The 17376-nt window shown below is 60.5% G+C and overlaps 4 protein-coding genes across 4 annotated transcripts in view; 2 read left to right on the top strand and 2 right to left on the bottom strand.

Moving 5' to 3' along the window:
- The window catches only part of ABAT (4-aminobutyrate aminotransferase), a 61460-nt gene extending 49739 nt beyond the window's left edge, over positions 1-11721 (top strand). Inside the window, exons 11-17 of the mRNA XM_056107421.1 lie at positions 333-396; positions 901-1049; positions 3435-3572; positions 4846-5013; positions 6829-6975; positions 7840-7951; positions 9021-11721. Of these exons, the coding sequence (XP_055963396.1) occupies positions 333-396; positions 901-1049; positions 3435-3572; positions 4846-5013; positions 6829-6975; positions 7840-7951; positions 9021-9142 (900 nt within the window). The 3' untranslated portion in view covers positions 9143-11721. The remainder of the gene's footprint in view (positions 1-332; positions 397-900; positions 1050-3434; positions 3573-4845; positions 5014-6828; positions 6976-7839; positions 7952-9020) is intronic.
- Positions 1-17376, bottom strand: part of CARHSP1 (calcium regulated heat stable protein 1) — a 124668-nt gene that overhangs the window by 85946 nt on the left and 21346 nt on the right. The window lies entirely within an intron of this gene.
- Positions 15189-17205, bottom strand: TMEM186 (transmembrane protein 186). Its single transcript, XM_056107426.1, has 2 exons — positions 17167-17205; positions 15189-16209 (listed from the first exon to the last, which is right to left on the bottom strand). The coding sequence occupies exons 1-2, from the start codon at positions 17167-17169 to the stop codon at positions 15565-15567; spliced, it is 648 nt and encodes a 215-aa protein (XP_055963401.1). The 5' UTR covers positions 17170-17205; the 3' UTR covers positions 15189-15564.
- PMM2 (phosphomannomutase 2) overlaps positions 17309-17376 on the top strand; it is an 8407-nt gene continuing 8339 nt past the window's right edge. The window contains exon 1 of the mRNA XM_056107424.1: positions 17309-17376. This exon is cut by the window's right edge and continues 34 nt beyond it. Coding sequence (XP_055963399.1) covers positions 17330-17376 — 47 coding nt within the window. The 5' untranslated portion in view covers positions 17309-17329.

Below are 17376 nucleotides of genomic sequence, written 5' to 3'. Positions count from 1 at the left end.
TATTTTTCTGGCGAGAGAGACGGATGGGACACAGGGCACAGCCCTGGGTTCCATCCCCAGCACTGCAAGAAACAGAATTTTAAACTGTATGCAGGGGCTGGAGAGATGGTACAGTGGGGAGGGTGGGGGTGCTTGCCTTGTGTGTGGCCAACCCGGGTTCAATCCCTGGTACCACATAAGAGCCCCTCGGAGCCCCCCAGGGAGTGATCCCTGAGCACTGCGGGTGTGGTCCCTGCCCCCTCCAGAGAAGGCACCGCCAAGTCCCCAGGGCCAGGGCCAGCAGCGGGGTCTGCATCCCCCAGGGTCACTGACCACCCGTCTCTTGGTTGTAGGCTCCCGGGTGTCCGGATTACAGCATGCTCTCCTTCATGGGCGCCTTCCACGGAAGGACCATGGGTAAGGACGCCTGACCTCGTGACCCCGCAAGGACATCAGCGGGGGGCTCGGGCTGCCTTTGAGCCGGAGGCAAGGGGGGCCAAGGGTTTCTCCCCACCTCCTCACTGACCCCCAGCCCCAGCCCCCCAGAACTTGGATGGGGGGGCGCTGCAAAGCCCACACCTTGGCAGAGCCAGGTGCCCCCACTCGTGTGCGTGTGCCTGGTCTCCAGTTCCCGCTGGTTCCAGCTGGTGGGCCAGCTCAGGTTCTGCTGGCCCTAGGTCTCCCCTCGGGCCTGGGCCTCAGGACCACCAGCCTCCCCACATTTCTTTTCAAAAACCATTCCAGGAGTCGCAGGGGCAGCGCAACAGGGGAGGCGCTGGCCTTGCACGCGGCCGACCCTGGGACCATCCCCCGCATCCCCGATGATCCCTGAGCCCCACCAGGAATGATCCCCAAGCACAGAGCCAGGAGTCGGCCCTGAGCACCACCGGGTGTGACCCCCTTACCATTCTGTCTGGTCAGGTTGCTTAGCGACCACACACTCCAAAGCCATCCACAAGATCGACATCCCGTCCTTCGACTGGCCCATTGCACCCTTCCCGCGGCTACGGTACCCGCTGGAGGAGTTCGTGAAGGAGAACCAGCAGGAAGAGGCCCGCTGTCTGGAAGAGGTACCCAGGGTCCCCTGGGGTCCCCCGCACCCGCCCGTCACCCGCCAGGGCCCTGCCCCCTCCCCCAGCAAGCCCAGGAGGAGAGATGCAAAGGGGGGCTGGCCGGACTCCAGGGCAGCTGCATCCCTGTAAAGTGCTAATGGCAAGAGGACCCAGGTCCCAGACGCTGCCCTGGTGGGGGAATGACCCATCCCCCATCTCCGGGACCAAGGACCAGCCCTCCAGGAAGGGGTACACAGATAGAGAAAAAAATGGGGGCTTCATACGGTGCTGACAGACCCTCCTGGGCCTTGTCCAGGCGTCTCTCGGGTCCCAGGTCCCCAGGTCAGGATCAGGCTCTGCAAGTCCGTGGCCTGCTCAGAAGTCTGGTTGGGTCCCCGCAGGGATGGGGACAGTGGCTGTCCCCCTCCCCGAGGTGTGACCACCGGGGACACTTCACCTCTGAGGCTCATCCTCCCTTTCGTGCTAGTCAGATTTACTGTCACCCCCTGAGCCATGTCGTGGGGGGGGTGGGGCATGGCCTGAGCCGAGACTGGGCTGACAGTGCCCAGTGCTGAGGCCGTGGCACTGTGGGCTTCCCGAGAGCCACAGAACGCGACCCCCAACCCAGTGCAGAGGCCAAAGTTATTTTCAGTCACGTGATCAAACTGGATGTATCCAGGGGCGGGGGAGGGCATTTGCCTTGCACAAAGCTGACCCAGGTTCGATCCCCGGCATCCCTTATGATCCCCCTGACAACTGCCAGGAGTAATTCCTGAGCACAGAAGCCAGGAGAAACCCCTGAGCATTGCCGGGTGTGACCTATAAAGAAAAAAAAGAAAAAAAACTGAATCTATTCAGAATAGTCTTATTCCGGTAGGAATCACAGCTCCCTGTTCCTGGTGAGCTCAGCCCTGAGTTTTGGGACACCGAGAGGACCAGTTAGTCCTGGGCACTGACGCCTGGTGTGGCCTCTGGCTGCCTCTCAGGACAGCACAGGGTGGGTGTGAGCTGGGGGTCGGGACTTGGGGACACCAGCAGGAGGGCAGAAGGCAGAAGGCAGCCACCAAACTCATGCCGGCCTGGCTAAGGCTTGAGTTTTCCTCAGGAGCCTTGAGGGCCCTACCGGGCCAGGATTTGAGCTGCCGAATCATTAATGAGGAATCGAGTCTGCCCTTGAATTATCTATGAGGATCTTGTTTCAGGCTGAGTTCAGGCACTGGAACCCCCAGGACCATCAGGGGCTTGTCTGATGGCCCAACCCTGGCTTGGTTTTGGTTTCTGGGCTATCCCTGTGACTCTCAAGGCCTCCTGGCTCTGTGCTCAGGAATCACTCCTGGCAGTGCTCAGGGATCACTCCTGGCTCCGTATCCAAGGATCACTCCTGGTTTTGTGCTCAGGGATCACTCCTGGCGGTGCTCAGAGCTTCCTTCTGGCTCTGTATTCAGGAATCACTCCTAGCTCTGTGCTCAGGGATCACTCCTGGCAGTGCTCAGGAGTCACTCCTGGCTCTGTGTCCAGGGATCACTCCTGGTTCTGTGCTCAGGGATCACTCCTGGCAGTGCTCAGGGATCACTCCTGGTGGTGCTCAGAGCTTCCTCCTGGCTCAGTATCCAGGGATCACTCCTGGTTCTTTGCTCAAGGATCACTCCTGGCTGTGTGCTGAGGGATCACTGAGAGGCCAGGATCCAACCTGGGTCGGCTGCGTGTGAGGCCAGCGCCCTCTCCTCTGTGCTAACTCTCCGACCCCACGGGTGCATTTGTGGGTTCTGTTTGGTTTGGGGGTTGGTCTGGCGGCCTCCCAGGGAAGTGCCCAGGGGCTCCATTCATGGGGGTCACTCCTGGCGTTGCCGCGGGCGGAACCCAGACCTCCAGCCATGGACATGGTCCCAGTGCCACCAGCTTCATTATCAAATGCGACTTCATCCGCGTGTCCTCATTTCCCGCCAGGCACTGAAAGGGCTCGACCCCTCCTTCTCAGCAAATCTGAGCCCTCCAGGGCCTGAGCAGTGGCCGGGGGAGGGGTACTTGCCTGAATTCTGTCCCCTGCACCCCACAAAGTCCCCTGAGCCTCCCAGGAGTGATCCCTGAGCACAGAGCCAGGAGGAAGCCCTGGGCATGCCCCAAAATGAATAGTAATCTTCATCTTCATCGTCATCCTCATCTTCATCACCTTCCCTGTCGCCATCACCCCAGGCCTGGGAAAGCCCCTTCAGTACTTCGGCCGCCCACCTCACCCACACAACACGGGGTCCTCTTGAGAGATGCACCTGGCGGCCCTGATTTTCTTCCTTGGCTTCTAGTTTGGATGGGGGGTCGGGGGCCACACCAGGTGTTGCTCAGGGCACGCTCCCCGCCCCCCCCATGCCCTCTGCTGCTCACAGTCTCCTTTCCCCCGGCCCCCAGGTCGAGGATCTGATCGTGAAGTACCGGAAAAAGAAGAAGACGGTGGCAGGAATTGTGGTGGAGCCCATCCAGTCTGAGGGCGGCGACAACCATGCGTCCGATGACTTCTTCCGCAAGCTGCGGGACATATCTAGGAAGGTCTGTGCCAGGGGGCCACACCGCAGCTTGGGGGGTTGGCAGCAAAAAAAAAAAAGTGAAGGGTTGGACGTTGCGGGTTCAAAACCCTTAATCATCGACAGTATTGCAAATCAAGGAAAAGAATTTGGGGGGAGGGCGGTTTGGATTTGGGGGCTACCCCCCCAGCAGTGCTTGGGGCTGACTCCTGGCTCTGCGCTCAGGGATCACTCCTGATGGGGTTTGGGGGACCAGACGGGGTGTCGGGGATCGAACCCAGGTTAGCTGTGTGCAAGGCGAGTGCCCTCCCAGCTGTACCATCGCTGTGACCCCTCAAGTGGAAATTGCAAAGGTTTGGTTTGACGCCTTGAGGCGGTGCCTGAGGGCAGAGAAGCCCCCCAAGGGTCTTTTCTGAGAAGCTCAGTGCAGAAGCGGCCTCAGGGGACCAGTGATAGTCCCGCAGGGACGGTTGTGTGCGTTGCACGCAGCTGAACCGAATTCGTTCAATCCCTGGTATGTCCTGTGGTTCCCTGATCCCGCTAGGAGTGACCCCCAAGTGCAGAGAGCCGGGAGTCAGCCCTGAGCACTGCCGGGCGGGAAGCGGGAAACAGGCCAAGCAAGAGGCCTCCATCCTACCAGCTTGGATTGGTTTGGTTTGGGTTTTGGTGGGGGTGTGAGTGCGAGGTTGGGGCGACAACTGGCAGTGTCCCAGGGCTCCTCCAAGATCAGTTTTGGGGGTTCCTCCCAAGGACTACATGAGACTACATGCCAGGCGAGCGCCTCACCCCTGCGCCACCCCTCTGGGTGCCCCTACTTGCTGTCTTAAGGGGGGAGCCCCACCCCAACCAGCCCTTCCTCTGCCCTGAGTCTGCACCTCACCTTGTCAGCCTATCCGTCCAGCTTAACTGCCCAGGGGTTGTGAATCTCGGGGTCCGGTTCTAGGTACTGGCACCCGCCAGTGAGGGCCTAGATCCTGGGGCTACCGTGCATGAGTTGGCGAAAATGCAGATCCCAAGTAATTGTGAGTCCAGGGAGGGACAGAGGGGGTTGGCAGGGCAAGGGAGGGCAGGGGTCTTTCTGAGCCAGCACCCCCCAATCCCCTGAGAGTTCTAATGGTAGAGCAAGGGGCTCGTTCCCCTGCATGGGGCAAGTGAACCCCTCAGACCGGCAGCAACCCCCGAGGTGTCCAGAGCAGGGGGATGAGGTTGGAGGCTCAGGGAAGCAGTGACAGCCAGCAGGGACCCAAGGGTGGGCGTCTGCTCCATCTTCCCTCCCGCCCCCTTTCCCGCCCTGCCAGCACGGCTGTGCCTTCTTGGTGGATGAGGTCCAGACGGGAGGGGGCTGCACCGGCAAGTTCTGGGCCCACGAGCACTGGGGCCTGGACGACCCTGCCGACGTGATGACCTTCAGCAAGAAGATGATGACGGGGGGCTTCTTCCACAAGGAGGAGCTCAGACCCAACGCTGTGAGTGGGGGCTCGCCCTGGGGGCTGGGGGAGGTGGGCGTCCCTCTCCTCCCTGCCCCATCCTACAGCCAAGGGGACTCCCCCCGGGGTGCCATAGAGGGTGCCTGTAGCAACCTTTGCCACCCCTCATGCGGTTTCTTCTCATTCTCTGATTCTTCTGCACCTTGCCTGCATCCAGACGGCAGGTAACTGCAGCCAGATGTGATGACCCACCAGGGTCCTAATGGTGCAGGGGGAGCCGAGTTTCCGCTCGAGGCCCTTCTGAAGGCCTCTCCTTAATCACGCTCACTGTGGAGACACTGATTCAGTGATTCTCTTAGATTAGTCAGGAATCAGCTGCAATAAGGTTCAGGTCCCAAAAGCACGCAGCCTGTGCTAGTTCCAAAAAAAGTTTTTTTAATTAACTATAAATTAAAAATAAACATACAGGGGCCGGAGCAATAGTACAGCAGGTAGGGCATTTGCCTCTACCTGGGTTGGATCCCCGACATCCCATCTGGTCCCCCGAGCACCGCCAGGAGTAATTCTTGAGTGCAGAGCCAGGAGTCAGCCCTGAGCAGTGCTGGGTGTGATTCAAAAAAACAAATAAGTAAATGGGTAAATTTTTCATTAGAAGGTAACATTTTGATTAGAATTACAGTAAAAGTAACAAAGCCAGAATTCAAAACTACATAGGGTCACACACACACAAACATACACAACACAAAGTTATTTTCAGTCACGTGATCAAACTGGATGTATCCAGGGGCGGGGGAGGGCATTTGCCTTGCACAAAGCTGATCCAGGTTCGATCCCCGGCATCCCTTATGATCCCCCTGACAACTGCCAGGAGTAATTCCTGAGCACAGAAGCCAGGAGAAACCCCTGAGCATTGCCGGGTGTGACCTATAAAGAAAAAAAAGAAAAAAAGAAAAAAAACTGGATCTATTCAGAATAGTCTTATTCCGGTAGGAATCACAGCTCCCTGTTCCTGGTGAGCTCAGCCCTTCACACATCCTGAGTTTTGGGACACTGAGAGGACCAGTTAGTCCTGGGCACTGACGCCTGGTGTGGCCTCTGGCTGCCTCTCAGGACAGCACAGGGTGGGTGTGAGCTGGGGGTCGGGACTTGGGGACAGAGTCATGAGGACACCAGGACCTTCCGCTAGTCCTTCAGGCTCCACCCACACGGTGGCCTCATGGCCCAGAAGTGTGGCTGGTGCTCCAGCTATCACGTCTCCATCTGGATAGTCAGACAGGGAAGAGGAAGGAACCACAAAGTAGCCCCTGGAGTCCCACAACACTCCTGTCTGTGACACTATGACCAAGGTCTGGTCCCATGTGTCCACTCGTGTGGCAAGAGAGGCGGTCAGGTTTTGGCTCGCAGCACTGCCGTGCTGCAGATTTGGGGATCAGTGAACTGGGCGGGCCTCTGGGGCCAGACTGCCTCCGTGCCCTTCCGTGCCCACCCTCGGGGAGCCCCGAATCTCTGCTCCTCTTGGAGCCTCACTTCCTTTTCTCTGTGAGGACTGCGCCATCATGGCTGCTGCCTCAGTTTCCCCAGTCTCCCCGAGAGCCACTGCAGCAGTCCCGGGAGGCACCATCGTGCTCAGGTGCCCGACGTCCCCTGACAAGAAAAATGCCACCAGTCCTGGGCGAGGCTGCACCCAACCCGCGTCCTCAGGGGCCCGGGGCCATGCTTGTCTGTCCATCCCTCAGAGCGGTGCCCAGTGTGCCTGGGGGGGACTATCCTCTCTGGGGGGCTGAGGACGAGGCCCGTGCTGTCCACCCCGGCGGTGGGAGGCTGGGGGCCCCACCCGCCGCTCCTGCCTTGCAGCCTTACCGGATCTTCAACACGTGGCTGGGGGACCCATCCAAGAACCTGCTGCTGGCTGAGGTCATCAACGTGATCAAGCGTGAGGACCTGCTCAGCAACGCGGCCCACGCCGGGAAGGTCCTGCTCACGGGGCTGCTGGACCTGCAGGTAGTTGCTGCCCGGCGGCCCCGCGGGCGGGAACCACCAGGCGGGGCCCTGGGACCCTCGAGATGCCACTAGGGAAGCCCCCCCCCCACCACACACACACGGTTTATTTTTTGTAATTTTTTTCAGGCCAGAGCAATAGCACAGCAGGGAGGGCACTTGCCTTGCATACGGCTGACCCGAGTTTGATCCCCGGCGCCCCATAGAGTCCCCTGAACCCCAGCACGAGGAACCCCTAAGTGCAAAACCAGGAATGAGCCCCAAGCACTCCTGGGCGTGGGCTCCAAAATAAAAATAATCATAATCATAATGATAATAATAATGATAAAAATTTTTCCGAGGGGCCGGGATGTTAGTTCAATGGGTAGGGCATTTGCCTTGCATGCCGTTGACCCAGGTCTGATTCCCGGCATCCCATATGGCACCGCCAGGAGTGATTCCTGAGTGCAGAGCCAGGAGGAACCCCTGAGCATTGCCAGGTGTGACCCAAAAAGAAAAAAAATTAAAAAAAAAAAACCACAGAAAAATTTTTCCGAAAGAAGAGACAATACGGAGAGATGGTTTATGTCCGTGGAACCGGCCCACGGCCCAGGACCTGACCCAGAAGAAACCAATTCTGGCGGAGATCTCACTTTGGGGTCTGCGGCTTTTATGCCATTTCTCCACAGGGTAGAAACTGAGGCACAGGCTGCATTAGTGCCCTCCTGCAGGGAGGGGCGGGTGGGGGCTGGGACAAGCACGCTGCGCCCGAGAGTCCCCAGAGGCCGGGCACAGAAGCCCAGGGGCAGGGGTGTATGTGGGGGGGAGGGCACCAAGCCTGCTGGCACGGGGCCCAGCTCTGAACCGCGCCTGCCTCTCCCCTCGCAGGCTCGGTACCCCCAGTTCATCAGCAGAGTACGGGGACGGGGCACCTTCTGCTCCTTCGACACCCCGGACGAGTCCATCCGGAATAAGCTCATTTTAATAGCCAGGAACAAAGGTGAGGCTGCCAGGAGGGCGGGGCGGGGCCCGGCGGACCCCCGAGTTGTTGGCATGTCGCCTGCCAGTCTGCTGCTCCATGCACCAGCCGGGGAGATGGCAAAGAAGGAAAGAGGGCAGCTGGGGGTGGGGGGGAAAGAACCACGAGCAGGTGATCAGGGAGGGCTTCCATGGGGAAGCAGCAAATTACCTGAAGTCTTTTTTTCTGGGGGGCGGAGAGATAGTACAGAGGGGAGGGAGCTTGCCTGACAAGCAGCTGACGTGCGTCCAACCCCTGGCACCCCATAGAGTCCCCTGAGCACGGAGCTAAGGGGGAGCCCTGAGCACAGAGCCGGGAGTCAGCCCTGAGCACATAGAGCCAGGAGTCAGCCCTGAGACAGAGCCTGGAGTGAGCACTGAGCACAGAGTCTGGAGTCAGCCCTGAGCACAGAGCTGGGAGTCAGCCCTGAGCACTGAGCCTGGAGTGAGCACTGAGCACAGAGCCGGGAGTTAGCCCTGCACACAGAGCCAGGAGTCAGCCCTGAGCACAGAGCCAGGAGTCAGTCCCGAGCATGGAGCTGGGAGTCAGCCCTGAGCAGAGTCTAGAGTGAGCACTGAGCACAGAGCCTGCACACAGACCCATGAGTCACAGAGCTGGGATTCAACCCTGAGCACAGAGCCTAGAGTCATCCCTGAGCACAGAGCCAGGAGTGATCCCTGAGCACAGAGCCTGGAGTCAATCCCGAGCACAGAGCCGGGAGTCAGTCCTGAGCACAGAACTGGGATTCAGCCCTGAGCACAGAGCCAGGAGTGATCCCTGAGCACAGAGCCAGGAGTCAGCCCTGAGCACTGCTGGGTGTGACCCAAAACAAAACAACAAAACTAAGTGAGCCTCCCCTGCGTACTCCCCACTCGCCTGCCCCCAGCCCCCGGCCCCGGCCACCTCGGGTGTCTGGCAGACACGGGTTCCCTCCCGGGGTTCTCTCTGCTTGGGCGCTGGCAGGGAGAGGGGTGTGAGGGGAGGGAGGGGGCGGGCGCCGGCTGCGGTGGGCAGGGGCTTCAGGGCCAACCCTCCCCCTCCCTCCCCCCAGGCGTGGTGTTGGGAGGCTGTGGCGACAAGTCCATCCGCTTCCGGCCCACTCTGGTCTTCAGGGACCACCACGCACACCTGTTCCTCAACATCTTCAACGACATCCTCTCCGACTTCAAGTAAAGACGCCCCTCCCGCCGCCCGCCGGGGCCCGCCCCCTCGCCGTCATCCAGTTGATTCTTTTGCCTAATTCATGTTCTCACCTCACGTGTCAGCGGTGAACGTGTGCTCCGAAGGGTGGTTCTCGTGGGGAGGGCGTGCGGGGGGCGGCTGGGCCAGGGGCGCTGGGGTCTGCTGCCTCTCGGCGCCGCTCAGGGCGTCTCGAGGGGCCTGGCCGGAGTCCACCCGCGGGAGGATGGTTGTCCCCCTCGCCCCTCACCATCCGACCCGCCCTCCCATCGCCAGTGGCTCGCTCAGCCCGCCAGGGTGGAGGTCAGACCCGATGACAGTAAGGACGTCAGCACGGAGACCCTTGGGGTGAGGGCAGGGCTTGGCCCCTGAGGGGCCAGAAACTGAGTCTCGTCCTGGCGGTGGGTGTGCCCTGGAGAATCTGAGGGAAGTCCTGACGACCTGGCACTCCTGTCTGGCCACCCTCCGTGTCCCAGACTGTCCTTTCCTCCTGTCCAGTGTCACCGAGACCTCGGCATCACAGAGGGGGCCCACAGGCACCCACAGGACCAAAGGGTCAGAAGCACAAAGCAGTGGCCCCGGCGGGGGTGTGGGCTGCCTCCTGCCCTTGAGTCGGTCACACCGTCGGGGTCGGCCTCGGCTCCCTCCCCACCTCAACCCTGCCTTGCAGCTGGGTTGCTCCCCTCTCGGATGTTGGCCCTGACCTCGCCCTCTGCCTGGGTGACAGGCCACAGGCAGGAGAGAGAAAAGCCGCCTCTGACAGCAGCTGGGCCTGGGAAGGGAAAGCCCTGCCACCCGCATCTGGGGTTTCTGTAGCTGAACTGTGACTGGGGGGGTGTCGGGAAGCCTGTGGAGTCTGCTTGGTCTCCTCACCTGGCAGCAGCCACTTCTGTGGTTGCGAAGGCGGGAGGCGGCCGGTCCCACTGGGCTCTTGTTCCACTGAATGGCCCAGAGACAAAGGGCAGAGTCCGGCTTGCTGGGCTTCAGATGCCAGCCGAGGAGGCCACTTGCCCGGCCAGCTGATGGCAGGTCCCTCCCCGTCTTTCGTCCAGGCTTCTCCCCTAGGGATATTCATTCCTGCACAGCTGTTTCTTCACGAAACTTGCACTGACTCCCCGCCCTGGTCCCAGCCCCAGTGCCGAGCCCCAGGAAGACCAAGGAGAAAGAAGAAACAAAGAAAACGGTTCCCTGAGTCTCGGGGCTGCCTGACGTGACGCTTGGGAACTAGGGAGCCTGGAGAAAGGGACATGTGAGTAGGGTTTTGCCGGCTGAGTAGAAGCTGGCTGAGCAGCTGGTGCCAGGAAGAGCACTGCAGAGAGAGAGCAGTATGTGCTCATGCATCTGTTCAGGCCCCCCCCCCCCGCCCCCGGGGCCTTGGAGAAGCAGCAGAAGGCGAACGGAACCAGGATCCCCTCCCAGGAGCTTAGAACAAAGTGGTGGGTGTGAGCTGGCCAGTGGTTGTGGGGTGGACCTCGACCCTCTGGGCTGCAGGGAGGGGGCGTGGACACTGTCCTCTCCCCTGCGAGATGCGGACAGAGAAATGAATTTCTCCCGTCGGGAGACCCACCACAGATTCCCCATTCACCCCTCCCCAAGAGAATTCAGTTCCCGATTCATTCATTCATTCATTCATTCATCATCCTGTTATTCGTCGATTGCCTCGAGCAGGCCCCAGTAACGTCTCCTTCATCCTAGCCCTGAGATTATATTCAAGGCTCTTTAGGAGAATGAGACCCATCATTGTTACTGGTATTTGGCAAATTTGGTACGCCACGGGGAGTTTGCCAGACTCTGCCCTGTGGGCAGGCTACATTCGATAGCCTGCAAGTTTGTCCAAAGTAGGAAAGAGATAATAAGACGTCATAAAAAGATGCCCTGATAAGATGTCACGCGGCCGCAAATGTGGCCGCGCGGTTCCAGGAGCTGGATTTTATAGTCTCTGAGTCTTGGCCGTTGATGGGATTACACAGCGCCAGGGGGCCAGGTGGTGGGTGTGACCCGATTAAAAAGAGAAAAAATGTCTTGAGCCATTTACCAAGTTCCTGTGAACTCCAGGCAGTCCCCAAAACCCACTCTCTGGGGGGCCGGGCGGGGGGGCTGGAACAACGCTCGGCTGAGCTCAGGATGGTCAAGACCAGCAGGGCAGACTCCCGGAGTCGGGGGTCAGGGGCCGGAAGTGACCCATTTCCCATGAGTGCCGTAAGTTCGTGTGTGTCTCGCTGGTCTCACTCTTACAGAAAACAGTCCAGTCACCGCGAGTCTTAGCAGATCCTCACTTTGATGATAAAGCAGTGTTTGAATTATTTTTTTTTTTTATAATTCGTACTGACAAGCCACACCGCGCCCAGTCCCCTGGGCCTCTCTTCCCCGCCAGCCCCGGTCGGCCCCTAGCTAGGAGTGTTGTTGTCACCGCCCATGATCTTGTTTACAGTGTTCTGTCTACAGTGCCAACCAAGGTCAAGGAACCTAACCACGTCCCCACGCAACTGCTGACCACACGCACCAGTCCATGAATTAAATGTTTCCTGTGTTAATCTGTATTCTTAAATTAAAAGAGAGTATTTATAACGGCGGCAGGAGAATGTCTGTGGCTTTGTGGGCACCTTCGAGGGAGAGTGGGGGTCCCCCGCCAGTCTACCTCGGGCAGGGGAGAACAGGAAGCCCGTTCCTCTCACCCGAGTTCAGGGGAGACGGTCCAAGGACGGTTTGGCTGGCACATGGGTGGGCCTGGGCACTGCATCCGTGCATTTCCTTATAGGAAGTCACTCTGGGTGGGGGTTCACATTGTCATCGTCCCAGAGATGAGGCACGGACAGCGTGGACAGCCGGCCCGGGGTCAGAGCTCCCACATGCTGGGGTGGGCGTGGGGCCCTGGGAATCCGCTTCCCCTTGTGGGCAGAATGGAATGATTTTGTCACAGCTGACTGGCACAAGGCAGCGGGTTTCTGTCCACGGGAGTGGACACAGTCCTACTCAAAACACTGAGTCTATTTTGGGCAAGTGCCCCCGTGTGGATGGGAACGACTTCCCAGCCTGGCTGACTCTCTCGGGGCATTCCAGCTGTGCGCACAGCTGTTGGGGTGCTCAGGCGGGGCCGCTGTGGGCAGCTGGGATGGCGCTGCCCGGTCAGCTCTTACTGGGCGCGATTTTATAGTTGAGAACTGCAGGATCAAAAAGGCCGGGGCGGGGCGGGGGGACCAGAGCGATAGCACAGAGGGGAGGGCATTTGCCTTGCACATGGCCAACCCAGGTTCGATGCCCGGCATCTCATAAAGGACCCCTGAGCACCGCCAGGAGTGATTCCTGAGTGCAGAGCCAGGAGTATCGGAGTATCCCCTGTGTATCGCCAGGTGTGACCCAAAAGAAAAAAAAAGGCCCAGAAAGCTGCCTTGTGCCTACGGTATGCAGAGACCTGCCTTTGGGGGGTTCGTTCATCCTGATAAAGCAACAGGAGCCTCCATCGGGGGCTTATTGGGATGGGTCCCCCCATTCTAGGGCATATGATGTGCCTGTCGGGTAACCCAGTGTCCAGGGCCCTGGCCGTGTCAGGGCCCCTCCCCACGGGCTGAAGAACACGGATCGGGTGCTGGAACCCCCCGTTTCTCCGTTCTGAAGGCCAGAAGCCCTGCTGGCCCCCCAAGGTCTCCTGTGTGCGAGTGGACCCCCCAGTGTCCTGAGTCTGGGCCTCCCTCCATGGGATATTAGTCCCCTCCTGATGCCAGCCCCCGGCGACCACATGACCATATCCGTCACCACCCCATCGCCACCAAAACCTCCAACCGCGGGTTCCAACACAGCCATCTGGGAAGGCAAGTTAGTCCAGCAACCATTGCAGGGTCCCCGGAAATGCCTGAGGGAGGTGAACCAGGGCACAGCCCTTTCCCCTGGAAACCACCGCCCTCCCCAGACACTTGAACTCTTGGTGCAGAGTATTTCCATGATATAACATGATCCTGGCTGGGGCGGGAGCGACAGTATCGGTGGGTGAGGCACAGAGCCGAACAGGATCTGACCCCCGGCATCCCAAACGGTCCCCCCGCCCCAGCCCTGCCAGGAGTCACCTCTGAGCATTGCCAGGTGGGACCCCAAGGCGAAATGATCCTGGCCTCCTGCTCATGTCTGAGACATTGGTATTGTTGTCCTGTTTCGCTGTCCCGTAATAACGTATTCATCAACAAGGCATACGACCCAGTACCACAACCAACGAACATCCATCTTCTGTTAGGATCCCCCCCACTTGGGACTGAATCTTTGGAGGGGTCTCCCCAGCTCAGGACGGCCCGGACCGAAGGAACCCAGCAGGTGGAGGAACGTGGCATTTCCCCAACCAGGATTGAATGGATGCATTTACAGCTGACATGGTCTGCACGTTCAGAAAACATTTTTTTTTTAATTTTTGCTTTTCGGGGGGTCACACCTGGCATTGCTCAGGGCTTACTCCTGGCTCTGTACTCAAGATTTACTCCTGGCAGTGCTCAGGGGACCCTCTGGGTTGTGGGAGATCAAACTTAGGTTGGCCGCGTGCAGGGCAAACCCCCTCCCTGCTGTATGTCGCCCCAGCCCCTAGATAACGTTTGTAAAGATGGGAAACCACCTCACACCCTGTAGCTTTGTTGGGGGGCCAGGCTGGGAGGTGTGGTGCTGGTGCCCACATGCAGAGGCTGAATTACACATCTATGCAGCCCTAAGGAAGTTTTGGGTTTGTTTTTTTTTTAAGGGTGTGGGGGCTGGAGAGAGTCTAGCAGGTGAGGTGTTTGCCTTGCATGCTGCTGACCTGGGTTCCACGCCCAGGTTCCTGAGGCCACCCAGGGCTGCCCTGCCAGGACACACCCTGGCAGGTGACTCTGGCCGTGGGATGATGAGGGTGGGGACTTCTGTCCATGAGGGCAAGTGTGTCTGGGATACTGAGAAGGTTCTGGAAGTTGCCGGGGGACCCCTGAGCATCCCATAGGACCCCTGAGCATCGCCAGGAGTGGTTCCTGAGTACAGAGCCAGGAGTCGTCACCCCTGAGCATCACCAGGCAGGTGTGGTCCGGAAACAAAAGGCACCGAACAACAAAAGGATGTGGGTGCTGGAAAGAGCACAATGTGGAAGGGGGTTCCCTGGCATACAGCCAGCCCAGGTTTGGTCCCCACACCCCACACTGTCCTCCACTCACCACCAGGAGGGATCCCTGAGCACGGAGCCAGGAGTCAGCCCTGAGCACCACCAGATGGGGGGGGGGGGAGGAAAAAAACTAAAGGGAAAAAACGGAAATGGGTATGAAGGAATCACGTCTGCTGGGACTGGGACTGTGACATAGGGGTGCCTCGGAGGAAGAGTCGGGCACCCCCTAAAGAGTGACACGCAGAGTGGCCAGTGGGACCCAGCAACCCCCATCTCCAGTGGAGGCCCCAGGGAAGGAACTGGAATCAGGCGGTCAAACCTGTGTGTCCGTCCCCACACTCACAGCCAGGAAGAGGCCACCCAGGGCTGCCCTGCCGAGGACACACCCTGGCAGGTGACTCTGGCCGTGGGATGATGAGGGTGGGGACTTCTGTCCATGAGGGCAAGTGTGTCTGGGACACTGAGAAGGTTCTGGAAGTTGCTGGGGGTGGGGTGAGGGGGAAGGTATGGCACCGTGAATGAGTACAGCAAGCTGCGAGGTGTGTTACACTCAAGCCCCCGAGACGTGGCCCGTCAATTGTGGAGCCCACGACCTCCCCTCCTGGGAACTCCACAGAAAATTCACACTCTCACTCAGGGCCAAGCACTGAATCCACAGTGTGGGACAGACACCACGTCCCTAGTCATTGCCGTACCTATTTTTTTTTTTTGGCTTTTTGGGTCCCACCCGGCGATGCACAGGGGTTCCTCCTGGCTCTGCACTCAGCAATCACTCCTAGCGGTGCTCGGGGGACCCTATGGGCTGCTGGGAATCGAACCCGGGTCGGCTGTGTCCAAGGAAAACGCCCTACCAGCTGTGTTATCGCTCCAGCCCCTCTCTGTTGCTTTTTTTATTGAGACGTCACTTATTACAATGTGATCGAATCAAGAAACTGAATTCTTGGATTGGGCCAGGCGCTCCTCGGGGTTCTGAGCTCGGGGGACAAGGTGGGAGCCGGGACCGGACTGACAAAAGCACCTCAGCCCGGGCTCTCTCCGTCCCCGGGGCCCCAGCAGGGCTTGGGGTGAGGTCCCTAATCACTGCCTGAGTGCGCAGGGGTGGAAGCCAAGGCCGCAAGAGCCCTGATGGGCTGCCCCAGGTCAGGGAGCCTAGAAGGACAGAATCAGGCTGACCCCATCTTCCTGCGGTGGCCTGCTCGCCCGGCCCAGGGGCAAGGGGATCTGCAGAAGGGACACTCCATCAACCCAGTTCCGAGCTGCCGCCGCCTCCAAGTCCCCAATCTCCCAAGACGAGGGCTGCCCAGGCCATTCACTTCAGCTGGTCCAGTGCCCCGAAGACCCTGGCGAAGCGTTCCCTGTCCATGATGCGCCCATAGCGCAGGGGGAGATAGAAGGTCTCCTTGCCGCTGTACTGCTGGATGCGCACGAACAGCTCCTGGGGCCGGTCCCGGCTCTCCGTCAGGGGCACCACGTCGGCCACGGGCCAGTAGGAGTCCTGCCGCCAGCCCCAGAAGGTCAGGTGCGCCACCCGCAGCACCGTGCCCGCCTCGTTCACGTACAGGATGCCCACCAGGCGCCGGAAGAAGTAGCTCATCCAGCAGAGCATGGCCAGGGCGAAGCCGGCCACCCCGCCGGCCAGGTACAGGGAGCTGAGTGGCACCAGGCCCTGGGAGTGCCAGTAGCAGCCAGCCGGCAGAGCCAGCACAGTCAGCGCCGTCTGGGCCACCTTCAGCTGCGACAGCAAGCCGAAGGCACGGATGGCGTGGAACCTGTAGACAGGGTGGAACTTCTCGGTGCCGGGGCCTGGCGGGCTCTTCTTGGACGGGGCTGACCGGCTCCCCAGCCACCTCCTGGGGTCCACCCCGGAGGCTGGGCACCACCGCCTGCAGAGAGGTCCAGCCCGTGCCACTGCCGTGGGGGCCAGCCTCCGGGGCACGGCCACGAGGAGGGCAGCCTGGAAGGGAGACGGGAAACCGTTTCTCTGATTTCCCCTCACTGTGCCACAGCTTAGCTGCAGAACCCCCGTGCCCACCCAACTGCCCACGCCCCGTTGAGGGTCAGCGGGAAAGGTGAAAGGGGTGGCACGCGGAGAGGGAGGGTCCCCGTGGGAGGAGACAGGCCAACTGGTCCCATCTGCTCCACCGCTTCGAATGCGTCCATTCAGCCAAGAGGCACACACAGAGCCACAGCTCGCAGCCACCTGCCAGGATGCCACCTGCGAGCTGGCAGCAGGGGCTTGGGGCCTCTAAGGGCCTCTGCACTTCGGGGCCAGACAGGGGTCCCCGTACACCTGCAGCCGGCACCAGCTGTGGCTCTCTGGGTTGTAACCACTTTTTTTCTCCCGCTTTTTAGGTCACCCCCTGCGATGCACAGGGATTCTCCCTGGCTCTCCACTCAGGAATTCCTCCTGGCGGTGCTCAGGGGACCCTGTGGGATGCTGGGAATCGAACCCGGGTCGGCCGCGTGCAAGGAAGGAGGCAAGCGCCCTGCCCGCTGTGGCTCCCTGGATCTCACCCCACCACGCTGCGGGCGAGCACGGGCCCAGGGTCCAGCTGTGTGGCCAGGGGCGGGGGTCGGTGCTGGAGCGGGGGGAGGTGGGAGGGGGGGTCATCATATGCGGGGATCGAGCCCGGGTCACCCGGCACCCGTGCAATCCCCGCCACCCCGGCTCTCCCGCCCCAACGCGCTGGACACGCGCTGGACACGCGCTGGACACGCGCGGGACACGCGCGGGACACGCGGGGCTCGCCCACGTGACCTCCGCGCCGGGGCCCGGTTCCCCCTTCTCGCTGGAAGCCCCCTTCACCCCCGGTTAGAAGCCAGCCAGGCTCTGGCTGTCCCCAGCCCCGACCCCCGACCCCCGACCCCCGACCCCCGCCCGCAGTCCCGGTCGCCACCACGGCGCCCTTACCATGGGCCCCGACGGGAGGCGGCCGGAAGTGAGCCTCTCCGCCCCGCCCCCCGGAAGCGCCGAGAGCGCGTGCGCGGCCGCCGTGGCGCGCAGCATTCTGGGACTTGTAGTCCCGGGCGGGGAGCCGGAAGTGCGGCGGCGCTTACGTGTCGGCGCGGGAGCGATGGACGCCGGGGCCGTGGCCGAGCCCGGCCGGACACTCTGCCTGTT

The sequence above is a fragment of the Sorex fumeus genome, unplaced genomic scaffold (assembly GCF_029834395.1).
Source record: "Sorex fumeus unplaced genomic scaffold, SorFum_2.1 ptg000165l, whole genome shotgun sequence".
Lineage (NCBI taxonomy): Eukaryota > Metazoa > Chordata > Mammalia > Eulipotyphla > Soricidae > Sorex > Sorex fumeus.
Note: the sequence above shows the minus strand (reverse complement) of the source record. Positions and strands in the feature narration are given on the sequence as shown.